At 48.5% G+C, this 26,488-nt stretch overlaps 1 protein-coding gene across 4 annotated transcripts in view; it reads right to left on the bottom strand.

The window, feature by feature from the left end:
• Nucleotides 1–26,488, bottom strand: part of LOC309584651 (WD repeat-containing protein 7) — a 42,776-nt gene that overhangs the window by 7,235 nt on the left and 9,053 nt on the right. For 3 of the 4 annotated variants that reach the window (XM_082300812.1, XM_082300811.1, XM_082300813.1), the window contains exons 9-26: nt 26,207–26,309; nt 25,935–26,076; nt 25,380–25,628; nt 24,730–24,950; nt 24,002–24,197; nt 23,448–23,662; nt 21,520–22,283; nt 21,284–21,372; nt 19,468–19,548; nt 18,787–18,905; nt 18,402–18,525; nt 16,817–16,930; nt 9,290–9,511; nt 6,086–6,272; nt 3,061–3,178; nt 2,645–2,794; nt 2,241–2,323; nt 415–514 (exon numbers count right to left, since the gene is read on the bottom strand). In XM_082300812.1, coding sequence (XP_082156938.1) covers nt 415–514; nt 2,241–2,323; nt 2,645–2,794; nt 3,061–3,178; nt 6,086–6,272; nt 9,290–9,511; nt 16,817–16,930; nt 18,402–18,525; nt 18,787–18,905; nt 19,468–19,548; nt 21,284–21,372; nt 21,520–22,283; nt 23,448–23,662; nt 24,002–24,197; nt 24,730–24,950; nt 25,380–25,628; nt 25,935–26,076; nt 26,207–26,309 — 3,277 coding nt within the window. The remainder of the gene's footprint in view (nt 1–414; nt 515–2,240; nt 2,324–2,644; nt 2,795–3,060; nt 3,179–6,085; nt 6,273–9,289; nt 9,512–16,816; nt 16,931–18,401; nt 18,526–18,786; nt 18,906–19,467; nt 19,549–21,283; nt 21,373–21,519; nt 22,284–23,447; nt 23,663–24,001; nt 24,198–24,729; nt 24,951–25,379; nt 25,629–25,934; nt 26,077–26,206; nt 26,310–26,488) is intronic. The other variant, XM_082300814.1, reaches the window with a different exon arrangement.

Raw genomic sequence — 26,488 nt, forward strand, 5'->3', positions numbered from 1 at the left:
TAATTAAACCTGAAAAGGACCTGTCCTAATTATCCTGGGAGTCCCTTTGGTCACCCCCAGCTCTATTTTCCACGGTTTATGTGGAAGATTATGAAGAAAAGTAAGGAACCAAATGCTGTGAATATTCCTCAGCACTGAGTAAATAATTCTGAATTTTTAGGAAAATAACTCCCAAACTTTCAGGCCAGGAAATAAAGCTTGAGGTTTTCCTTATTAACCCAGTGGCACCCGGTCAGTCCCAGGGAATGGAGCCAGCAGGACTCGATATCCTTAAGTCCTTCATTAAGCTATTGATCCCCTCGGCGTTATCCAGAGCGTTCCAGCAGCTCAGCGCACAACGGATGCGGAGCTCGCTGCTCCTCGCTCCCAACAGCTCCCAGGTCTGAGGGCAGGAATGCCCAGGGAGTTCCTTACCTGGCACTTGCCGGTGCGGATGTCGTAGAGCGCCACGGAGCCGTGGCGAGCTCCCACCGCGATCCGGTGACTGCGCTCGTAGTAACTCACCATGTAGAACCTGAGGGGAAAACGAGGGGACACCGGGAGATTAAACTCACTTGGGATTCCACTGGCTAATTAATTAAGGGCTGGAACAGAGATTTGATTTAAAAATCCACTCGCTGCCGGTTCAACGCTTGGCATTCCACAAAAACAACTGATGGGCGATATGGTACCATGGAATGTGATCAGGTTTATCTATCAGGTTTATTTATTTGGGAGTAATCTATGGGATAATCACCAAACCCCTGGATGGGAAGTCAAATGGTTAAGTGATCATCCAACACCCTGCGTGAATTCAGGGCATTTCCCGTGAAAGTCAAATGGAAAGGAAGGACAGTGGAAGGAAAAATAAGCAAACTCATCAATTTTTGATGGGCATAAAGAAAAGGGAAGAGGGAAGTTCACCATCAAACACTCTCCACTCCAATAACACCCTTGGGGTGAAGCGTGCAATAGTCCTTAATACCCAGTGTGACCACGTGACATGTACTGGAATTCCAACAGCTGCAAAATCCAAGGAATTTCAACACCTTGAAACCCAAGAGACTCTAAATCCTTATTGCAAATTCAAATCCTTGGGGATATCACTGTGCTTTATCACAGGGAGAGCAGACCTGTGAAAGTGCCAACTGCATTCAGAATTACGTTGGAATTTTGCAGTTAAATGTTCCTCTGCCAAAGTCTGCCAGAAATATCTGGAACCAGTCTCCAAAATCATGTTGCTGAGCATATTTAGGGCTTCTAACAACCCATCTTCCAGACTTCTCTCCTGGTTCCTTGGGATTCCCAGTGCCATAGCAACTGCTCGCACGCAGGTACGAGACGTGTTCTGCACTGCAGGATGGCAGTTGGGAAGAAAAGCAAGACGAAACATGGGAAAAAACCAATAAAGAGTAAAAGAGAAGGAGGAAAATCCCTAGTTTTTGTGCAGGGAAAAGGGAAAATGCAGCTCAGATGCAGCTCTGCATCCCTGTGTATCCCTCCCTGAGGATGCTGGATGTGTCAACCACCCTTCCCCTCGGACTGCTCTTCCTATTCCTTTGATCCAAGGAAGAGGAGCTGTGCACCGGGATGATTTTGGCACACCACGTGTGCACACGTTACCATACAGCATAAGGAATGCTGGGATGTTGTAAAGGGATTAACAATGGGATGCTGTACAAGTGCTCCCACTTGGAATCTCTCCAGAGGTTCCCCCATTTGCTACAACCTGCTGGCAACTTCCCTTGGGCTCCACGAGGCCGTCGCTGGGTACTGGATCATTTTTACACCGGCTATAACCAGGAAATATTACCAGTAATTGCAAAGAATTTTAAAATACTGGATTGCTATAAATATACACAGGAATAGGGAGATTGGGCAGTAATTCCCATTTATCCTTCCCTTTATGTTTTAAGGAAAGCCACTTAAAACATCAGGAAGGAGGAAGATCATCTCCATCAGTATCCAACCTGGCAACAGGATAATTGTTCTTTCCTTGAAACTATTTAATATTTTAATAGGTTATTAAATTAAAAGGTAATGGCCGACAGGTGATTATTAGAATTTATTGGTTGGACCAGTTTAAGAGGATAACTGGGATATTTATCCACGTTTAAAGATACTGGAAATGCTCCTATTTTATAAATCACCTTTTACTCTTTGTTGTGTCACCTAACAGACTGCTTCACTCTTAATTAGGAAACATATCCTACTGCTGATCATGTCATTTACTTCCCAGTATTCCCGGAGGAAGAGCTCACCTGCAGATGGCTGGAAAGCATTCCTGAAGACCCTTTTTCTTAACTAAAGATCCTTCCAGGCAGTACATGATGATGTCCATCACCTTGGAAACAAAAATTACCATCAGCTGACAATCTGTGTTCTATGTTCCGTAACTAAAGTTCTGAAGGTCATCCCATTCCAAGCCCTGCCATGGGCAGGGACACCTTCTGATAGATCAGGTTGTTCCAAGCTGTGTCCAACTTGGCTTTGACCTTTGCTTCGGATTTTCTCCCCAACAATGTAATTTAATGCATTTAAAGTTTAAGAAATGAACTTGGTATAAAGCAAATCCTCTCCACACCCAAAGTCCTCATGGAAAGAAACTCCACGAGTCGAGTCAGACCCGTCACTGGCATCGAGCCCAGGACAGAGGTGGCCTCACCTCCACCAGCAGGTCCACGACGTCCGTTGGCATCTTCTCGATGAGGATCTCGATGACCCGGAGGATCTCGCCCTTGGCGCGGGCCAGCGTGGTGGTGTGGATGTTCTGCTGCGACTGCGTGTTGGCCGCCAGCGCCGTGTGCCTGTGCACCTGTGGGGAGCAGCCGTACGGGGCAGGAATTGTTACCTCCAAGATCAGCAAGCCTCACCTTGCATCCAGCACCACCATGGTCACCGCTAAGCCCCATCCCTCAGCTCCAGCTGGGGCTGGGATTGCTCAGACGATCCTCAGACAGACCGTGCCTGGAGCACACCACGCTCCCAGCACCGCCCCGTCCCGCTCACCCTCCAAACCCCACGGAAAAGTCTCCTTTAATCCCCCAAGCCCCTGGCTGTCCGGGAGCAGGGCCCACTCACCTCCTTGGCGATGGTGGTGATGAAGGCGGGCGGGCGGGCGGTGGCGATGAGGGACAGCGCGTGGCGAGCCGAGCGCGCCGAGTCGGCCGCCGGGCTCAGGGGCAGCCCCATTGTGATGCTAAACGGGAGCCACACAAAGGCAGGGACAAAGGAAAGCAGCATTAGAAATATAGAGTGAAAAGATTAGAAGCAGCTTATAATGTCAGTTCAAGGTCACTGGGAGCACTCCAGCAGTTCCAATATAATGGACTCCCAACAAAGAGCAGTGATTAGGAGTCAGGGTGTTCCAGCATCAACCCCAAATCGAATAATTAACCATGAAGATTGAAAACAGTAAGTGCATCTGTCCAAAGTGGGCAAAAGGCCTTGTTAACAAATTATCTGTATGTGCTGAATACATATCACCCCACGGAGGGCCAGGCGAGCCCGGAGCGTCTTCCGAAGGATTTATGGTTTGGTCTTTTACAGTATTTTAAACACAGCCTGAAAAATCCTCTGGCCAGAGTAATTCTCTTTAATTCAAGGTTTTTACTAGCTGTGACAAGATAAAAGCAAGAAGCAGTAACGTGGTAAGTACCCAGTAACTGCATTTAGCAAAAATAAAATTTCTACGTGCCCTGCACATTATCCAAAAATTCCTCAAAATGTAGAAACATGGAACCACAGGCTGGTTTGCATTGGAAGGGGTTTTAAGGATCACCTATTCCTCTCCCTGCCATGGGAAGGCACATCTTCCAGTATCCCAGGCTGCTCCAAGCCCCGTCCGACCCGGCCTGGGACACTTCCAGGGATGGGGCAGCCACAGCTGCTCTGGGCACCCTGTGGAAGGGGTTCCTCCTTCTTCCCTGTGCTCTTTGACTGAATTTTTTGGGAAGAGAACAGCAGGAGTTTATAACCCCAACAGGTTTCTTTTCCTTTCCCATCCCTCACCGTCACTGTACGAATTAGAACTCCCAAATGTGAAACTGAATGAAGTCTCTGCCACAAGGTGATGTATGTCCCCATTGGCCTTTCCTTGGAAAGCCACATCTAAATGTAACTTCAAAACTCCTGTCCAGGTGTTCCATGAAAAAGGGATAAGCCAGGGGAAGGAGTTATCCCAGCTAAGTTTTGGAGGGGCTTCCCAAAGCCAGCAAACCCCAAGTGCCTCTCTGCCACTTTCCAAAGGCTCCGTGTCACGCCAGCAATGTTTTTCCTTCCAGGATGTTTGGCAGTGACTGTTTTCCTGGAAAGCAACAGGCTTCGCCTGGGAGGATGTGGGGAGAGCTCGGGGCCAGCCCTGTGAGGGGATAGGAATGGCACATTCCAACCAGGACAAAAGCATCCAGACCCTCCTATTCCACCTTCCACTAGGTCAGATTGCTCCAAGGCACAGATAAAAACGTATGGATTGATGATAAGGTGATTTGCTAATTTTGGTATATCAGATCGTAATGGTGCCCAGAGAAGCTGTGGCTACCCCATCCCTGCAATTGTTCCAGGCCAGGCTGGATGGGACTCGGAGCAACCTGGGCTAGTGGAAGGTGTTCCTGCCCATGCCAGTGGGTGGAATGGGATGATCCTGAAAATACCCCTCAACCCAAACCATTCTGTGGAAATCTGTATGAAACGTAGCTTAATTCAAAAAGCAAAAATACAGTCAAAAATTATTCCTGTCATCACCCAAGCCAAGCCACCAAAGCATAAAACTGCAGGGAAAACTCTTTATCCTCTCAACTGAGCAGTTTCCCTTGGCACACTCTAACCTTCGGGAACCAGGATGAGCTGGGCAAGCGAAGGAGTTCCAAACACCTGAGTTTTGCCTAACAGCTCGGATATTCCCTTGATTCAGCAGGGAAAAAAGAAACCCACTCGTTTTCCTGGTCAATAAATGTGATTTCTTCTTTTCTATCTAAAAGCAGAAGCTTGACATAAAAGCTCTTTGATAAAACCTCCGGGAGAGGCGCCGGCAGCTGTGTGCCGTTATTGTGTCCATGGCAAATCCGGCACAAAGCGGGAGCTCAGCAGGGCTCTGGGAGGGTGAGATCCACACTTAACCCCTGCACACATTGTTGCTCCGTTTCTTTCCATCTCCCTCCATCCTGGATCTGTCAGGAATGTAACAGGCCATTTTCAATCTAAATCTTGTTATGGATTAATAAGCAAACGCTTTCGCGCTTATTATGCAATTTATCATGAGGAAAATTGCGGCGGGCTCCTCAAGGCTCCACGCTGATCCCTTCATTTATTCCCTGCTCTGGGGAGGGAGAGCCAGACTAATCTTCCTGACAGCTAAGGGTGGAATCACACGAGCACAAGGACTTGCTGAAGAACTGTGGTCACTTGGAACCTGGAAGTCAGGGTTTACATAAAACAGGGCTTAGGAGAGGCTTTGGGAAGGGAAAATGTGGTGGTGTCTCCTGTCACACTGCAAGGAATAACTGGAACTCAGACAAAAAACAATGGTAATCCAATTTGTCCATATTCCTCTGGCCAACACATGGCAAGGATTCATTCTTTATATGTTGAGGAAATTAAAACTTACATAAAATGGGCAATATCTATCTTACAATAACATCAGAACCCTCAACACCGACGGATGTGGAAACACATTCCTGGGATTAAAACAGCCCTGGGCAGCTCCTTATTGCAGGTACCATTTAAATTCTGTGTGTTATCAACAAACATTTCATGGAATCATGGAATGGTCTGGGTTGAAAGGAGCCTTAAGGATGTCATGGGCAGGGACAACTTCCACTGTCCCAGGTTGCTCCAAGCTCTGTCCAACCTGGCCTTGGATACTTCCAGGCATGGGGTAGCCACAGTTTCTCTGGGAATTCCATTCCAGGGCCTCCCCACCCTCACAGCCAAGAATTCCTTTCCAATATCCCCCTAACCCTGCCGTCCATCTTAAGGCCACTCTCTGCTCCTCATTCCTCGTCCCACGTTCCTGCCAAGCTCCCCAGCCCCAGGACTTGAACCAACGCTTGCCCACGGGTGGGATGCCCCAGCTGGGAGTCTGGCAGGGATGGCTGCAGGTACCCACTTGGCCAGCTGCTTCTCGGCGTCGGCGCAGAGCTCCAGCAGCCCCATGAGCACGGCCGACACGTCCATGTAGGGCTCCCAGACGGTGAAGCCGCGGCCGATGAGGTCGATGGCGGTCCTGCGGATGGTGCTGTGCGCCGGGAGCCGCGCGCTGGGCGGCTGCAGCAGCAGGAACGTCAGCGCCTTGCCTGAGCGGAGGGAGAGCAGGGCAGCGTCAGAGCAGCTGTGGGAGCCCGCGATGGCTGCGCCTGGAGGGACCTTAGAGACACCCGTGCCACCCCTGCCGTGGGCAGGGACACCTTCCACCAGCCCAGGCTGCTCCAAGCCCCGTCCAACCTGGCCTTGGACGCTGCCAGAGGTGGAATCCACGACCTCTCCGTGCCACTGCTGCCTCTCAAACACAGTATTTTCACTCCGTAAGACATAGCAGTAAATGGACTTTGGGGGGAAAAATAGAAGCTGACATGCTGAAATGTTTCTTAGAAATAAAGCTTAAGAGGGAAGGGGAGAGAAACGCCCCAAACAACTTCACCAATTCTGAATCTTGACCCAGGTTCTGCACCTTTTGGAAATACTTATTAATATTTCAGTTAACAGCCCACTTTGAGATAAAATGAATTATGTACACATAGATGGAGGAGGGCTAAACCAAGCAACGCTTCCCGATAATTTATCATTATCTCTCCATCACTATTCATTACCCCTCAATAATGGTCCTTGTGGTAAAGATAATTACTGATTTTATCAGGTTTTTCTTGAACTGTCCTCAACAAGTTGCTTGCTTTGTTTACTAAACAAGCCTCCTGCTGTTTTTAGGACTGGGAAAAGCCAACAGACAGTTTTTTCCAGTAGATTCACACCAACCAATCCCGATCCATGCAGAACAACCCCCAAAATTCCTTTGTGTCATGCCACGGAAGGTCGATTTTATGCCTCAGATACAAAACCTTACTAAAAACGTGCCTCCTCAAGCATTACTCCGATGAAATATTCCTACCTTTCCCCTCAGCATCCTGCTGCTGACACCAGCAACAGCTGGACTGACCCAAAGTCCCGGTGCTGGTGGGTCCCCGGCCGGGACATCTTTGTTTAAAGCTCTGCCTCGGCTTAAACGAAGGAATTAATATTGACAAAAACATCCCGGCGCTAATGAGTTGTTCGTTAGGGCAATAAACATGTCACATTAGAGTCAGCACAGCAACAAGGTAATTAGCCCTGGAAAAGCTCGGCACAGCAGGGCTGGAATATCCTGGGATGATGCGCATCCCTGGGCCCGCAGATTTGCTGCTTCCCATTAATATTCAGCCAGAAAAAGTCATTAAGCACCAAACCTAAAGCTCCTTGGGACGGGAATTCAGGTGTGACTCACTGGACACATTTCCTCAGGCAGCCCCGGAGCTCAGGGAATGCCATTCCTACATAAATTGGTATTAAAATGTAATTTTATTCCAGGTGTTTCATTCTGCAGTGGCACATTTGCTCCTTAGATCACTTTATTAACCCAGATGTACCCAAATACAAAACTTTATCACTCATTTTCACTGCACAGAAGCCCCTGGATTCCCAAAATGTCTTTCCTTGCAGAATCTCTCAGAGCACACGGCTCCAGGCAGCCTTGTTATCCCCAGTTTGCCAATGGATTTTAAAAAATGAAATTATTTGCTCAGGAAAATCAATAGCCCAGGCAGGAATGAGACACTGAGAACTCCGATCAAGATCCAACTAAATCCAAATGATGGACTCCAAGAATCGGATTTAACTTGATTGTGACCCTTTCTGGATGATTTTTTTCCCTGACCGTCCACAGAGAGACAGAAATTTGGAGAGCTGGGTTAAAATTCCATATCCCTTCATCCCTTTCTGCTCCTGACCCAGAGAATTTTTAGTCTTTTATTTTTATTCCAGGTATAAAATCAAGATATTTTCAGGGCTAAATTAAAAATTATCATTATTGGGTTTTTGTGTAAGGATGATCAGGTTTTTTTTCCCATCATCTCCCATCTGGAATTGCTCCAGGCCAGGTTGGACAAGGCTTGGAGCAACCTGGGTGAGTGGGAACTATCCCTGCCCATGGGATAGGGCAGCCACAGCTTCTCTGGGGAACCTGTGCCGGGGCCTCAGCACCCCCACAGCCAAGGATTCCTTCCCAATATCCCATCCAAACAACCTGCCCAATTATCCAAGCAGGGATATTTCTATTTCTGGTCAGAAATGTCACTTGCTTCCCCTCCTGCCCACCAGCTGCCAGGAATTTGGGACACCATAATGGCAGAGGGGTCTGAGTTAGGAACTGAACTGCTGGCTGGCTCACTGAATCCAGACTCCAGCAAAACTGGAGTGACTGCATGGATCTGGGAGCATGGAAAGCCTGCCACTCCCCTTGGAAGGAGGCCCAAGTCAGTGTCAGGGAGAGCTCAATAACTCCATGGACACGGTGTCACCTGCGGCACCACCAGAGCTAAAGCGCAAAGAGCTGCTCATTAGTAACTCCATGGATGGCAGCTGCCTGGAAAACCCCCTGGATTATCCATGGAATCCGGCATTTCCATACCCTGGACACAGGAGCCCGATTTCTCAGCCCATTAACTCTGTAAACACAGCATTAGCTGCACTTTCGGGGGGGGGGGGTGGGGGGGGGTGGGGGATGTGGGGCATCTGCAGCCAGCAATTCCTGGGGTGGCATTTTATCATGGAATAGCTCTGGGAACGAGTTGTGAAGGTTCCAGGGATTAATGCAGGTGCCAGGCAAGGGCACAACAGGAATTTCTAGAGAATTCCACCCTCTCCAAAAGGCACAACCACAATTCCATGTCACTGGAAGGCAGAGAAATACCCCGGATTTGATGGACTTACAGCTTTCCCAGAGAAGCTGTGGATTCCCCATCCCTGGAAGTGTTCAGGGCTGGGCTGGAAGGGGCTTGGAGCAGCCTGGGCTAGTGGAAGGTGTCCCTGCCCATGGCAGGGGCTGGAACAGGACAAGTAACCAAGAACAAATCAAATAAATGCAGTGGAAGTGCTCTGCTTGACCTGGGAGGAGAATAAAGGATGTCAGAATTCCAGCAGCTCACTCCATCAGCACCAATTCCTCGGCAGCCTCTTAAGGTACATTCCCAATCCCTAATCTTGCTCTTTTCCATGAAAATCTGAACGAGCCGGTTTGCATCCCTATCACCAACCGAGGCAGAAGAGGCTCGGGGGTACTCACACGTGTGCCTGGCCAGGGAATAATTGGATCCACCGCTGGTCAGGCCGAATCCCTCGGGAATCTGGCTGGAGCTCCGGGGCCGCGTGAGCAGCTTGGGCGGCTCGATCTCGGCCCCGAACTCGGCGCCGATGACTCCCAGCAGCACGATGGCCGTGGCCTGCTTGCGCCTCTCCTCGTAGGACGTGGACACCTTCTTGGGCTGCGGGAGGCCGGAGGGGCAGCCTGCGTCAGGAGAAAAGTCCCAAGGAGGGGGAGCTCTTAATATCCCAAACAGTGTTTTCCAGAGAGAGTTAAAAAATAAAGAACGTGAACCGTGTCTTTGGGACCACCAGGATTTTCAGGCATGGAGAAGATTCCTCTAAAAAGCTCCGAACAAGTCAAAATATCCCTTCAAAACCTGCCAAGAACTCACGGGGAAAAAAGTCACCAGAAAACTCCCTAATTCCCAGGTTTTTTTGCTCAGTGATAAAAGATCCATGGAATTCTATGTTTATCTAGCAATTTCTGAGTTGCTTCTTGTTCATTTTAAATTAACAAGTTGCAATTTTTATTGTTTTTATAAGATGGATTTTTTTCAGGCTAAGTTTTCTTTATTATTTATGATACAAAAGCATCTTTTTGATATAGGATCCATCACCACGTCCAGCTTCCCGTCGAATTTTAGGATAACAGTACACACCATTAAACCAAATGGATATTTTCATATAGCAAAATGTCACATATGGAATTGTAACAATGGGACAAAACCGTAATTATGAATTTTACATAGGAGTGAAATACGTGTTATTAGTTCATCACAGTCCAGGCATTCTGAATTCCACTAAGCAGAGGAGGTTTTTTCATTTGGAGTAGAATCCCAAAATCTTAGAAGAAATTACTGGAATGAAACTGCAGTCACTTATTCTGACAAATAAGGTCCACTCTTACCTAGATATTAATTCCCAGCACCCTGGGAAATTCCCTACCATTTGTTCTAATGAAATAAGGAAGTTTTTAATCCTTCCCAAGCGCTGCTTTCTGAGGAGTTGGGAAGCATCACCTGACATGGGATCAGGCTTGTGGATTAACGAAGGGTGGGACGGCTCTGTTAATGACATCCATGGGGCTCCAGAGGAAAACAAGGAAGTTAACCAAATTTTAGGAGCTGTGGTCAGGCAACTCCGCCAGCCAAAAGGGAGAGAAAAACAAGGGAAAGCTTAACAATGGGAAGGGAGGGGAAAAAAGGGAAAAATCAATAGCAACTGCCTTCGGAGGAAGAAGGATGAAAACGGGCTGGAACAAAGCAGAGAAGGGAACAGTTGGAATTGTCCAACAGTCGTTTCTCCCAGGCTCCCGTTAACATTTCCATGTGTCCCACTGGCTGTCGCAGCCCACGGCGGCCTCTGTTCCCTGGGATGGCCGGAGCCGCAGCTCCCAGCCCATCCCAGGTGCTCGCCCGGAGACACCTGAGGCCGGGATGAACTGGCACCGGGTGCCGCTCCGGGATGGGTTTACCCCTTCCATCGGCGCCCGCCCTGCCTGGCGGAGCTCGGCCCGGCTGCGGGTGTGAGCTCCGCGGGCGCGGCGGCAGCGGGAGCGCAGCAGATGCTGGAGCAGGGCAGCGGGATGCGGATCAATAGCCCAGCGCTGACCCCGGCCCGCGCCCGCCGCGCTCCGGCCGGGAAGAAAGGAAAAGCCAACACATGTGCTGCTTCCAGTAGGAAATTAAACACCGCGGGCCCCCCCATCCGCGGATTACAGCAACGCCGAGTTAACCCTTCGCTACATCCCCGAGGGAGGATCGGGGAGCATCCCTAGGATTACAGGCTCAGAGAGTTCTAGAATCACGGAAGGGTTTGGGTCTGAAGGGATTTTAAGGATCATCCCATTCTGCCCCCTGCCATGGGCAGGGACACCTTCCATTAGCCCAGGTTGCTCCAGCCTGGCTTTGCACACTTCCAGAGATGGGGAATCCACAAGCTCTCTGAGCAACAGAATCTGTATCAAGAGAATTTTCATGCATCAACCTGGAACAGTAAAAGAAATCCTACAGGGAATCCACAAGCTCCATCTTGATATGACCTTCATCCAGCATCTTCCCCCAGGAAAGCTCCCAGGACTGGGCTGGGAACCATGAGCTGAGCTCCTTCCTGCTGCTCCCCCCGTGCCTCCAGCCCCCAGGTGTCCAGGACATCACTCTCTGTTAACCTCACAAGAAATTCCAACCTGGACAGGGTGGGAAAGATCCATAGTGTTCCATTACCAATCTGGAAGGTGAAGGTTTGATCCCCACAGCTGCAGCGGAGGATTTTCTGCCTCAAGAACACAACCCCCAAAATCTGCCGTAACTCCAAGGAATTGAAAGCTAACCAACCAAACCCCTCCAATACAGCAAAACCCCGACCATCCCCCTGCAAACCTCTGGATGCAGGAAAAACCTGCTTAAATAGAGGGGGGGGGAAACTCCTTAATACTTGCATCTTTCTTTTTTTAATTACTAGGGGAAGCCCCCAGTTAACGGGAATGGTTTCCCCCAGCTGAACTGGCAGGCAGAACTGCCGCTGGAATAACACCTGGATGAGGAGCCCTTTCATTTGGCCATGAAAATTTGGTATTTTCTCCCCGCGCGGCCTCTCCCTTTAATCACGGCAAGGGCTGACACATAGATCCATTTTCCTGACAGGACGCTTGATCACCCTATCACAGGGAGAAAATTAATAACCTCCAATAGGTCTGTGTGGAAAACAGAAGCTGCCGTGCCAGAAGGACAAAAACCAGTGGGATTTTAGTCGGAAAAAACCCCAGTTTCAGATTAAGACAAACCGATGGCACCCAAGACAAAACAATCCTAAATATCCCCAAACATCTCCATTTCTAAGCATGAAAGCCCCACGAGTGCTGGAAGCAGGCCGGTGCAGGTTGGAAACGTGGGTGAAACGCTCCCAAATTTCCATGGTTTCAGAGGCTGCTGTGGGGTATCGATCGCCCTGCCGGGAGCGCGGCGCAGAGCGCGGCCACGGGGTCAGGCTGCATTTAACACTTTGGAGCACTCCGCTCCCCAACTCCCGAGCTGCTGTTAATTGGCTTTGCACACTTCTTGGGGAAAATTAATTTCAGCCGAGCTAACAATAAAAGGATTAAAGCCTGAGTAAGTTCTCCAGGTTTAACTGGCACAGGAATCAATGGGTTTGAGTTAAGGCGGTTTTAGGAGAGGTGCACTCTGTATTTGCCAGCAGGTGCAAGCTGGGGGTACTCCCCTGCTGCAGGAGCTGGGGACAGAGCCAAGAACCAAACCTAAAATCCATCCCACAGCCATCCTGATCCACCAAATCCGTGTCCAGCCCTGCTGTGAACAGCCAGAGAGCCCTGGAGAATCCCCTGGGGCCACCCCACCCCAGCTCAGGGGTGCAGCTACACAACACATCAGGCTCAGCACGGGGATTTACTCACGGCACTGCATAAAGTAATACCTGGAAATACAGAGATACTGGAAATAGAGATTTCAGATGGATAAAATTATTTGCTCAACACACAGAGCACTCTTGAGGACTCTTTCCAAATAAATCAGAAGTGAAAATATTGTCAAGGAATCCCAGTGACAGGGAACACAAGGAAAACGCAAGAAAACAGGAAAACATTTTATAAAACCTGGGGTTACTCATCACCAACCTCCTGTTACTAAAAGTCTCTGGATAGCTTGGAAGTGGGGCCATTCCCACATCCACAGCTCCCTCAGCTGGCCCAGCAGAGAAGGGATCTTGGGAGCCTCGAAAGGGAGCTGGAATTCCTGCCTGGAAGGGCTCACGCCAAGCGGAATTTCGGGAATTCCTCTGTGGCAGCCCATCCTGGAGACACACGCAAATGTGGGAAGTTAAGGAGCCCTCCCCTGTACCTCCCACCAGCCGTGCCTGGGAATTCTGACATCCAGGAGTTCCCAGGGAGCTCAGACCGACCTGGAGGAAGCTCTGAGTGCTGCGTGCTCCCAGCCCAGAGATGTGTCACCAGTAATTCCTAACAAAGCTCCACACCTGGACTTGGATATGTTTGTAGAGCCCCACGTGCCCCAGCGCTCCGGGGTCATGGAACGGGCTGGAAGGGATTTTTAATGACCCCAATTTAAATCGCTTTTACTCTTCAGTTCCTTGGAATAAAAACATCAGCATAATTCCAAATGGGAAATCCAGATCTGGACTGGTTTTACCAGAGTCTTCCCTTCATCTAGAAAGAGCTGGAATTTGGCAAAGAATTTCTTATTAATTAATTATTAATCCTTATTAACATCTTATTAAACCCTGTTAAAAATATTATGTTTGCCATAATAATTCAGTCCCAATTACTCATTTCTAATACAAATGGTGTCAATACAATCAGTGCTCTGGAATATCTGGAATTCTTAATTGGCAATAATTTAATGGCAGAGCTCTTTAAGTACTGGGAGCTGTCATGCATTAGAAATTACAACTTAATTTCTTTAATTGCAGGTAGAAAAATGTGCTTTTCCACACATAAAATGAGTATTCTTGCAGCCATTCCCATCTCTTGCAGTTCACTGGAGTTTTCTGCTCCCTTTTATGAGGGAATATTTCACTGTGCTGCAGCATCTGGGAACACAAAATGGGTGAGGATGCTGCAGCCTTTTCCAGGGAAATAGGCAGAGACAAAATGGATTCTGTGCTGCTCGGATGGGGAGTATCAGACACCTTTTATCCAGCTTTTAAAGCACTGGGTTCACCCATCAAAATTTCCCTCAGAGGGGACATTTAGGGGATGATAATCTCCATTTTTTAAAGACCTGTTTATTGTGAACAGGATCTCAATATAGAGAGCGTTTAGATCAATGATCTTTAACATTTAAATAAACTGGGTTTAAACTTTAGTGACAACTTCCCAACAGGACCACTTGGCACAAACAGTGATGAGCTAGATTTAATTTGGAGTAGCTACAGCCCAACTCACAGCCAAAATGCCAAAAAAAAAAAAAAAAAAGGAATTTCCAGTACATTATGGCTTCGTTTTTTTTTTTTTTAAACTTCCACCAGATTTTTCATGTGCAGGAATGGGATTCTGGAGCTTCAGAGTCATTGGCATCAATTTGCCTACAAAAATTTACCCACAAAAAATGGACCCACAAATCAAGAAATACCATTTAAAAAGTGTTTTAACAGAACTAATTCATAATTTCTCTTTTAGCTAAGAACCACGAGATGTTTTCAAACCTGCACAGTCCAATTAGGAGCTCTCCTTCCCTTCCCATCCCACTCCTGGAGCGGGCCAGCCTGAAGGAATCCACAGTGCCTGCTTTAGGGACCTGAAGGACAAGCCAGGAGCACACTCCTGCCACACACTTCAACATCATGACTCTACTGCGAGATCCCAAAAGGAGAATGCAGGAAGCCTGGGAAGCTTTCAATGCCAACACTCTTGGAGTTCAGGAAAGCATCCCACCGGAGCGTTCCCACCGCACATCCCTGAGTCAGCAGAGTAAAATTACAGGGAAAATGGTTCCAAGACAAAGAAACACAACTTTTCCCAAGTAAATACGGATTTTTCGCAGTTCCACAGCCTTGCACGGGCAGGGAGCCTTCCCCTGGACCAGGCTGCTCCAGCCTGGAACACTCCCAGGGATGGGGCAGCTGCTGGGCTGAGCACGGAGCCCGGGCAGCCCACGGCTCCCAGCTCTGCTCCAATGCTTCTCCCTTAATTGGAAACCAGCCCCAAACTGGTTTTGTGGGGTTGGGAAGTTCCCTAACGAATATCCTGAGCGGCAGATGCTGATCCCGCAGATGTCCAGCCCCAAACCCCTCATGGAGCTGAATGGGGCTTGCTGGGAGACATCTGCTTCCCTGGCAGATGCCCACAGCTTCCCAACGCAGGCTGTGCTGGAAAACCCCCTTCTCCTGAGCCATATTCCTTTAAAAAGGAAAAAGGAACAGAGTGCGCCTCGTACCTTAGGCTTTCCCACAAGCAGCTGCTTGCAAACAGCAGGAACCCAAATTCCCTGTTAATTTGGGTACAAGTACCTCACAGACACTCCCCCAAATGCAGAATTCCTGTTGGTACACCTAAAAGCTCCCTCAAAGCCCAGCTCTTCCATGCTAAATACCCGTGTCCCTGCACTCACATTCCATTTGCAATTTAACAGGACCCAGCAGAGGGATGAGTTGCTCTGCATTTTCCCAATTAGCATCTGAAAGGGACCGAGTTTTGGATGACAAACCCTCACTTTTTTCAGGAATGTCACACAATAGTCCATGATATAGTGGATGGGTTCCAGTGAGTGGCTAAACACAAATTAAAAGCTTTTCCCCCTCTCCCGGGTGGGTTTGGGGGACACAAAACTGCCTGTGACAGGTTTTGGGAGGTGCTTGGCTCCAGTGGAACCTCCTTAAAGGAAACCCAGCAGGAATTTTGCGTGGAACGGGGGCCAGGGGCTTCTCCGCTGGGGCTGCCAGATGGTGCCATTTGTTGTGGAGCTCCAATCCAGCCCGAATTTTCCGGGGCTGGAAAACAGGAGGGACGCAATGGGAAACAGCACCTGCTGCTCCCCTTCCAGTCCTTCCGGCAGCAAGGAAGAGAAACTTCCAAAGGAGCTGCAGAACTCAGCATTATTAAAAATTTATACTCCTAAAAGTTAGCATGGGAAACTAAAATTAAAAAAGCCCTTGCCGTTTGTTGCAATGTTTTCTTCTGAAATATTTGATTTCTTTGACTAAAAGAATCGTAGCAACACATAGAACAAATAAGAAATCCCTTTGGAATTAATTTTAAATCACTTTAGTTAGGTGGAACCAAAACCACAAAGTCTATAAACTACATAATAAAAAGCAATTCAAAATATACTCTGAATAAGCCAATTAACCAAATTCCCAAATTCTGACCACTGGAGCCAGGAGGATTTATGTCCAACTGGGAAAAAACACTGCTGTCCATGTGCAAATTATTCCAACAAAACATTTGCTCTATTTTTAGTTACCCAAAAAAGCCTTTCGGGCACTAAAAGGAGATCTGAGGTCAGACCAAATTTTCTAAATAACTTCTGAAATGTTTAAAAGCCACTGGAGTGTATTAAGGATTTCCTGCAAGGAGTGTTTCAGCCAGCTCAGCTAAAATGTTTCCACCTCTCAAAGTTCTGAGGTGCATTTTAAGAAATGATCTGGATAATTGGAAGCTTTTGGGGAGTCCCAAGTTGGAAAAGATCCTGTTGAGCACCACACCCCAGCAATCCCATCAATAAATACTGGTCTTAATGGGACCCTCAGAGAAAGAAGCTGAGGTGAAATTGTCTCAAAATTCTTATTTTTCCCTCTATTCTCCCAATACAAACCTAACTGTATTCCACTGAAGCCAAAATTCAGGATGCAGCACCCTTAAATCAGATCTTCCACCAGAACAAACTATTTGAGGAACAATTCTAAAGAATTATAAAGAATCATAGAAAGTCTTTGTTTTTGAAGAACTAATGTTGGTTGTGGGCAGATTTAAGAGCTCCAAATGTATTAAAACAGAGACATTAATTATCTTGATAAAATGAAGGATCTGAATGCTCACCTGCTGCGATGTCATCATCAACCAGGTCGTGCTCCTCCTCCTGGACTTTGGCTTCTGTTCCTGAGGGATCCGGGGTGGCAGTCCCAGTCTGAAGGGCTTCTGTGGTCACTCCAGCTGGAGGGAACAACCCAACACCCCAAAATCAGGCATTTGGGGAAATAATTCCCTGTTTCCTGCAGCAGCTAAACTTCATTTCATTCCTTCAGGTCCTGCCTTGCTTTGGGCTCCTTCAACTCCAACCTCACCAAAGATGGTCAACCTCATCTAGAAATAGCAAAATTTTGTATTTATTTGGCTTTCCAGGGCTAACATGGATTATTCCCCGTTCCTGGAAGCATCCCAGGCCAGTCTGGACGGGGCTTGGAACAACCCAGTCTGGTGCAAGGTGTCCCTGCCCGTTCCAGCCCAGAGCATCCCGGATAACCATTAAACACCTTCAATTTTGTGCTGCCACGTTGCGGATTTCCCCTTCAAAACAAACCACGATTCACCTGAATTAACAGAATTTTAGGAATACAGGAAGCAGAAGTCCCCCCAGCTAATTTCTGGGCAGAAAGGAGCTTTGTGCAGAGGCTGTCCTGCCTGCCATCGACCGGCTCCCCACGGCTCGATCGATGCCGGCCGCTCCCTGGCTGCCGCAGCCGCGCGCACACAAAGGTCGCAGCCGGGTAACCTCTGGCTTCCCGTTCAACAGGAGCCACGTTCCAGCTGCAGGAACAGCCTCTAATTCCGGAATATACCGGATATACCTGTCCCCACACCAAGGGTCGGGGCCCCCACAGCACGTTAAGGCAATATTTACACTAACGATGATAGATCTATAAACAAGCAAACTAAACCAGGAATTTGGTATTCAAAGGAATCCCTTCCAAAGGAGAACTGCATCTGCAGAATCTGACACCGATTTGAGTCTGCTGGACCCAAAAATTGGCTGGTTTTTGCCCCCTCTTTCGATATGTATCAATTTATTATTTGTAATTCATGCCCCAATATTCAGCGGCAAAACTGGGAGGAGTAGGGGATGTAGGAAAAAATGAGTATTTCTGTATCTTTCCTATTCTCCTCCCTCTCCTTCTAGCAGAAAATGAGACTTTCCACAAGTCTGTTATATCCCAAATAATTCTTATTCCTTTCAATTCCTCCAAAGCTGTAGCTTTGATTCCAAGCATTTCAACACTTAAAAAACTTAATCCCAATTTGCTAGTTTAGACCCACTGGAAAGGTTTCCAGCCTAACTGAGCTCAGAGAAATTCAAAACACATCCTAACATCCACGGAATCCCTGCATTCCATTTAGATTCAATACCGTGATTAGACACCCTAAAATCAGTTGGTGTTAACAGAGATCTTTGAATAGAAACCACATTTTCAGGGGGTAAAAGCTCATTTCGAGGAAGATGAGAACGTTGGGATGTTCTCATTGAGGGGAATGAAATCTGTGAATTCCCTGGAGGCCTGGGACACCTTTGCAGGAGCCGTGGAGAGGTGAAGCAGCCAGGACTGGACGGATTACTCGGAATGTGGGGCTCCCAAGGCCCCTTCCCCGGTCTCCCCGGCGAGTGGGCTGTTCCCGGGGCGCTCCTTACGGGAGATGACGCTGTCCATGTACTGGGGCAGGTAGGGAGCCCAGGCGTCGATGGTCTCCTTGCGCCCCGCCTGCTCGATGCGGCGCAGCTCCGCCAGCAGCAGCGCCTGCGCCGCCTCCCGCACCTGCAGGGCAACACAGTTCAGGGCTGCATCAACCAGCCGGGCAGAAACACACCCCAGAGGGCCAAAACCCACAGAAGTACAGATATTTAAATGTAATTCTTGACAGGGTTAAACTAGGGTTTAACTAGAAAATATTCCTGAATCGCGAATAAAGACCGTGGGACCTGTGCTGGAAAAGAATTGTGTGGGGTTTTTCATACGGAGGGAAAATTTAATCACCGAAAGACAACATCCATCCCAGAATGTCCGGGCTGAACTCACCTCCAGGCACCGATCCTGCCAGCGCCGTGCCAGCATCTCCAGGAGAGGAGGCCGGAACTTCTCCAGCCCCAGCAGGTCCGGGAGCATCACGCAGTGCATGGCAGCCAGCTGGCTCCAGCCTGGGGAAACACAGCAGGAGCACAAGGAATAAACACATCTCAAGTTCAGGTAAGTTTAGTTACGGTGACACTTCACACATAAATCACAGAAACTCCCAGGTATTACCCCTTCAAGGATCACACGGGGTTTTCTGTCCTGATTTAAAGCTATGCAAATGTACCCAAGCACAGTTTGCCTGCTGTCCTTGTTTTTCCACCTGAGTCTTTAACACACTTAATCCAGGTGAATTCCTACTACAGGTCTGCAGTACTGTGCAGGTAAAACCAGGAGAGAAATGCAGTCAAGTGACACAGTGTGTAAAAATGCTTGTGAAATACCCATATTGTATTTAATATATGTCCAACATTATATCCAATATTATATTCAAATCCTCATCAACACCAAAACTCAGATTTAAGTGGTGTGAAACTGCTTTTTTTTTTGGTTAAAAGCCAACAGGGAACCCAACCCCAGGTACCCAACTGGCAAAGAAGAATTCCTTTTAGAAATCAAATGAAAATAACAATGAGAAAGGATTTTAGCTGGAAATAAAGGATAAGTAGAAAAGTGAGGAAGGAATACCTTCGTTGACTAAGAAACAGGAATGGAAAGCAGAAGTGTCAGAGTGCCCAGATTCCGTGCTGGAAGCAGCAGCAGGAGCAACTTGCAGAGGAAAGAAGAAGAAATAAAAGAGAGAAAAAAAAGAGGGAAGTGAGGAGAGCAGCAGTGGAAAAACGGATTAGTATCACTGGAGAATGGAAAACAAAGAGGAGACTGTGATGATCTTCAACTTAAATATTCAACTTAGGAAGAATACTCAGCTTCAAAATAATATTCAACTCAAAATAACATTCAGCTTCAAAATAATATTCAACGTAATGAGAATTCCAGGTTTTCCAAGAAGGAAGAGGCAGACATGCAGCTGCAGAGGAACATGGAGACAGTAAGAGAAACTGGGATGTTTTGAAAAGATCAAAGTACATCTAAATTGAGTGTTAAATATGTTTTTAGGCAGGTGGGTTTGGTCTGACTTCATGGTTGACTGTAAATTAGAAACCCAGGAATTCTGCTGTTTCTTCTCTTGCTTTTGCCATATTTCCATAGATTTGAAATTTGTACTATGCATTAAAAGCCAAAAAAATAACCCTTTATCAGTCTGAGCTGCCCCACCTGTCACTCCAAGATATTCAGAATGAATTTCTGAGGGTTGGTTGGAATTTAAGTTCATTTTACATGGGCCTCTAGGCAAAAAAAATGTAACTTTTTACCACAGAAATGCCAAAAAGCCTAAAGGAGAAGGACACAAACTTGGGCCTGGGACCCAAACAGTACCTGGGACATCTGTTTTGGAAACTCCCATGTCACCAAGTTGCTAAGGCCGGAAAAGACCTGGGAGATCAAATCCAACCAGGAACTGGCCCCACAGTGCCCACCACTCCCCATGCTCACAGGGGCCACATCCAGCCCTGCAGAGCCCTTGAGGATCACCACTCCTCGAGGTAAGGGTGATCTCCAGGCAGTTCCAAGCATTACGCAGCCACGCACGCTCCATGACGGCGCTATTATCCCACGGAAAGCTCTGCAGACCTTCTGGCCTGCACATGCCGAGGTCGCCGTGGGATTGGGAGGTCCCTGGCTGCCACTCCTGCCCTCACCCCGTGCCCAGATGTCCTGCACAAGCATCCTCCAATTAATCCCTCCCTGTTATTCTGCTGCGGAACAACAATGGGATGGAGCTCCCGAACGGATGGAGCATTGTCTTTGGAATGGTCTGTTCGCTTTGCAGGCACGGGACTGCTTTTGTCACCGGGGTCAGCTGCATCCAACCTCCTTTTCCAGGCCAACGGCACGTGGGAGGGCACAGGGTGGCTGCAGTAAATCCCTTCCCACCCCACTTGGAAAAGGAGCTGCTTAATTCAGGAAAAACATAAATTATAGATGCACAAACCCACCCCAAACTGGAACTAAAGCTTCACTCCAGAGTTTTTGCCTGGTTTTGGTGGAGTTGCTCGTGCTCTTCCAACATAAGAGTAAGGAGTTCCAACCAGCCAAGGAGTGATCCTGGCACTGAGCTGGGATCGCTCCCACAGAAACACTCTGGGATGAGTCTGTAGAGCCTTTAGCTACAGGCTTTAAGCCTCCTCAACACCAGAATGTTTGGGAACACTTGAAACAGGCAAAAACTCCTTGTCAGAGAATGATGTCATGGCAGAATCAGCATCTTGTACTGATTCTTAAACAGGTCCTAATCCTCAACAATTTCATCTAGATTATCATTACAACATTGCACTAGTTTTTCCTCCCATGCAATAATTTTCTCTCTTGATAATAAGGCGTTAAATTCAGTGTAAAGAGCTGGAAGAACAGCCCCAAGGGCTGCAAAGAAAGTGGTTTGTACCTTGTTTGATTTGCCCTTGTGCTGCATGGCTGGACATCGGAGGGGGTGGCTTCACCTTGGCCATCTCGGGGGTGCCCGGCCTGGGCGGCCTAAACACAAAATATCCCATGGAGAGACACATCAGCTCCAGCCCCAAAGGCTTTGGGAACCATTCAATCCATCACAAGGTAAAACCACACCAAATCCAAGGCTAAATTCAGATGGAGACTGCCAAGTTACGGCAGTGTTTGTCGTACCTGGTGGGGCCCTTCTTCATGTGGTCCCCGATGAAGGTGGCGTTGGTCATGCTCATCAGCGTGTTGGCCAGGGAGATGACGGACAGCAGGTGCTGCGTGGTGACAGCCCGGGACACTCCGTACGTGCCCTTTCCCAAGCCTTCCGTCACGGACATTTTCCTGCCTAACTCCTCGAAGGCTGCCTTGCCCATGGGCTGGTTGTAGCCAGGGAGCATCAGAGACATGTGGCCACCTCGGGACAGGAGGCCGAAGGACACGGTGCAGTGCGGCTTCAGCATCCCGAGGCGATCCAGGCAGAGCTCGTCCAGCACAGAGTTCAGGCCCCAGGCGTGCAGGCAGGACATGAAGAGCTTGGCTGTATCCATGGTTAGATTATATTCCAACAAAGTCAGTGGCTTGGATTTGCTGGAGCGATATTCCGGGTCGCCATCTTCTCTCCTCTGCCTCATGGCCTCTTCATCCTCATCTTCATCATCGAGGAGGTGCTCCTTGATGTTCTCCTTGATGGTTTCCTTGACTTGCTGGAAGAGCACAGCCGCTCGTTTGCCAGTGAGGAAGGAGCCTCCCTTGTCGGAGCCACCGGAGGCTTTCTGTAAATTCTCTGGCGAGACGAGGGCGGTGTTGGGCCGGGAGGCCTCCTCCGTCAGCAGCTGGATAATCAGGGCCTCCACGTCGAAGAACAGCACATGGATGTCTGGGTCTGTTAGGTTGGTCTTGATGGCCTGAACCATCAGGGAGTTATGGGAGTATTTTGGTAAATTCCCCTGGAAAAACAAGAGAGCAAATTGAAATTTCCATTAGGGAAGCTGTGGGTGAGCCAAGTTTGAAACACAACCACAAACCACAGAATTTCAATTTACAGATCTTTGTAGGTAAACTGAGCTCTCCGGGTGAGACATGAGTTCACACTTCCTTCTCCTGAATCCTGTGAGATCACAGTTATATTCCAAGGAACAGCAAACTTCCAATCTTTTGTTATTAAGCTTAAAACACATTAAATACTTCATATTTGGTGGGTGAACTATGGAATCACTATATGCCATTGGCAAAGAAGCTGCTCAGATTCACCCAGACCTGCAATTACTGCCCCACTTGGTCATTCCAATTAAGTCCATCTTCTTCCTCCTTCCCTCCCTCCCAAGGGGGAAAAGAAGGAGGAGGGAGAGTATTAAGGTGCTATGGGATAAAAGCTGAACAATGTCAGAAAGCAGACTGGAAACCAGAACACGAATCAAAGTTTTGAGGCATTATTCTCCCTAACACCTTAATTTCCAGCACCTTCACTGGATGAGGAGCCCACACATAAACACTGCAGGTATAAATGCGGCATTCCCATCCCGCCTGGACGCAGCAGGAACAGCAGCACAAGTCCTGAGCACACGTTTTTTATGGAACTGTGCTGGTGGTGCTCTAAGGAACGCTCTCACCACGGGAGATTTCTCTCCCAACAGAAGGTGACAGCAGAAGGTGAGGGATAAATAGAAGAAGCTGGGAACGGAGCGCTGCTGCGCTCTGCTGGCCACAAGCTGTGCCGGGGAGGTTTAGGCTGGATATTGGGAACAATTCCTCATGGAAAGGGCTGTCCAAACCCAGGGCAGGGGTGGAGGGATTTCAAGCCACGCGGATGTAGCACTTGGGGACATGAGATAGTGGTGGCCTTGGCAGTGCCAGGGAACTCTTGCACTTGATCTTAGAGGGCTTTTCCAGCATAAACCATTCCATGATTCCAGATTCTGTAACTCAAACCAGAATAAAACCAAAGAGTAGGGTACACACTGAAGTGGGATCATGGACAGCAACATCAACTGAGGAACAACCACGTTTAGGTTTTGGAGAGCTCTGGCTGAGAACCTTCTGGTTACAATGATGGAACCTTCCCGTGCTTCATTCCTTTCTGGAAGCACAGGCTCCAGCTGGAGCACACCCACCTTATCCGAGGCCTCGGAGGCCAGCAGGTTGGTGGCCAGGGTCTGGAGCTTCTGGTGGGCCACATTCTTGAGGGCAGCCAGGCTGCGGCGGGTCATGGCCTGCTTCAGGTTCACGGCGGGGTGGCTCAGCGAGTCCACGGCCGCCGGGACGGCCTCGTCGCAGGCGTTCAGGATCTCCACCGCCGTGATCCCCATCACGCACCTGTCCAGCGCCCCTGGAGCGGTGGGAGGGACGGAGAAACAGCTCAGCACCCCAAGCAGCACAGGGAACAAAGGCCTGGACGTGCCGCATTACTTTCTGTGTTTTAACAGCTGGGCTCGGAAGTCACATTCCCAAAAGGATGGAATTTTCCCTAAATTTCCATGAGGTTCACAAACCCCCCAGCGTGATTCTGTACCGATCACTGCTTTGGGGAACACCTGGAGAGATAAGTTCCAAATATAGATGAGCAAAAGTGTTTTAGTTCCCCCCGCAGACACAGCCTCGACAGCACTAAAAGCAAATCTGTATTTATATGCATTAAAAATGGATTAATCAACATCTCTGAGCTCACCAGTGTCCATCTGCCAGACGTACACAGAGCCATCCGAGCATCCCACCACCAGGTAGTCATCGGATGGCCTCCACTTGATCACTTGGATTGGGAAGAGGTGGCGGGATGCCAGCATGATGCATTTCTTCTCCCTCAGACTCAGCAGACCCACGGAGTGATCACTGGCAACGGAGCAAATACAGTGCTGGACTCTTGCCTGATAAAGGAAAAAAGGGAAAAAGCTTAATCATAATGCAGGGAGTTGGTATTAAAAACCTTTCCCCCACCGGGCAGAGCAGGGTGACCAAAAGCCTCTTCTATAAACAAAACTCAAGCACCTCCACCTATGTTCAAAATCACTGAGGTCACTGGGAACAGAACTCCCTGAGCAGAAATTCCCTTTAATCTATCCTTTGCACATCATAAAGAGCAAATGGGTATTAAACCCCATTTTGTTAAGCAAACCCCAGCGTTTTTGCTCAGTGTCACTCCATTCATTAAATTCTATTCATTCAGCTAAGTTACAAGAGGCAAAATTGTCTCTAGACCCTATTTTTAACAGGTTTGATAAAGCCCCTACTTTCAATCCTTTACATAATTAAAACAAACCATAAATAACAGAATAATCGAGCTCTTTTTAGTGAAGCTCTTGCAAGAGTTGGGTTGGTGCTACATCTCCAGCATTCCACATTGCATTCCCATTCTCAAGGAGGACTGAGGTGCTGGAAGGGTTATCCTAGAGAACTTACACTGCAGTTTTCTGGTGGAACAAGCAGCTGGGTGATTTCTCCCCCGTGGACACAGAAGATATGTTTCATCTCTCCCGAGAAGATATCCCAGATGATGACAGAGAAATCCACCCCGCCTGAGATCAGGTACCTCTGGTCGTAGCGGGAGGAGACCTGGTGAGGGTACAGCAAACACGTGACCTTGTTCCGGTGGCCTCGGAGTGTCCGGTGAGGGGGCCAGCCTGCGAGGTGGGAGGACAGGGGCAAAAGCACAGAAAAAGAGGAGAAACAGAAATTCAACGGAACAATCAACTCCCAAGTGTTTGTTCTGCAACTCAGATCCCATAACTACGAAGATAATGTTATATGGAACCCACATATCCAACACCAGCCCAAGCATAACACACGGATCCCACCAGGAATCCTGGTAGTCCTTCCCATGGAGATTTCTACTGGCACATCAATACCCAGCCCTGCAGTGCAGGAACAATTCTGGAGAACGCAGGAGATGCTCCCCTGTCTTACCTTTGCTCCTGCATCTCAAAGGCCCCGGAGAAATACCCAAGCTGCTCTTGCGTGCGTCAGAGCTTAAGGGATTCCCAGCACAGAACGCAACAGCAGATCTACAGGATTTCTGCCTGCGGACGGCCTGCTGCTCCCCGCGCCCGTACCTCTGCGCAGCATGTGCTCTCCCTGCAGCAGCTGCACGATGGCAGTCTGCGTGGCCGGCACGATGACGATGCTGCCGTCCTCGCGGCCGCACACCAGCCGCCCGTGCGCCGGGATGTACACGCTGGCCGTCACCCGCAGCGGCTCGCTCACGTTGGGAACGATGCTCAGCTGGTCGATGATCCCCGCGGGACGAGGGCTCAGCTGGTCAAAAGCTTCCTGAAGGGATATGGAGGTGGTTGTTTGCAGGCCTGGGAAAAGGAGGGAAAGTATCAGCAAGGGCTGAGGTGGGAGGACTTGAGCAACTGCCTCTCGTGGGAGGTGTTGGGAGTTGGAATTGGATGTTTCAGGTCTCTCCCAACCACTCTGGGATTCTCTACTGGAAATGGACTCACTACAAGAATACAGCTAATTAAGATTTTGAGCATATCTGAAAAAATGAAGTTACTACAACTCCTATGATTAAACCCCAACTTCATGATCTGTGGGAGAACCAGCAGGGCTTTATTCAGCAAAAACACACAGAAACCACAAAGATCTGGCTATTAATTAGGTACCTTTTGCACCCTCCTGCTGGTCAAGGGTGTCAGGCACGCTCCAAATGCACAGTCTCCCTGAGGAGTCTCCTTGAATTAAGAGCCTGTAGGAAAACTCTCTCTGGCCACAGAAGAACCGAGTCACTGGAGGACATATTAGGAGCTGTTCAAAAAATAAGGAACAGCCTCAGACCATGCACCAACCACGTGCTCAGCTTCAAGCTTCCTCCCTTTTAAAAGCAGGACAAAACCTCACACAGCCCATTTAAAAAGCTCCAAAGAAACAGATGTACCTGTTTATCTGCTCTGTCCAACACGCTGTACAATAAAGGTGGAATCAAGTTTTCCACTGCTTTCCCCACATCCCTGCGGAATGAATCACTGGCTGGCAGGCAGCTGGGTGTAAGAATGAAGAAAGGAGTAAAACTCCTTGCACTTAGAGAGTGATTCCTACAGTAGGACACGGATGTTGCTCCCACCCTCATGCTCTGATCACATGAGGGCGAGGAAGGAGTTCCCACATGATTGAGGCGGGAATATTCAAGATAAAACATCATCTCTACCCAGAACAAACA

This window comes from Coloeus monedula, assembly GCF_965178545.1.
Source record: "Coloeus monedula genome assembly, chromosome: W".
NCBI lineage: Eukaryota > Metazoa > Chordata > Aves > Passeriformes > Corvidae > Coloeus > Coloeus monedula.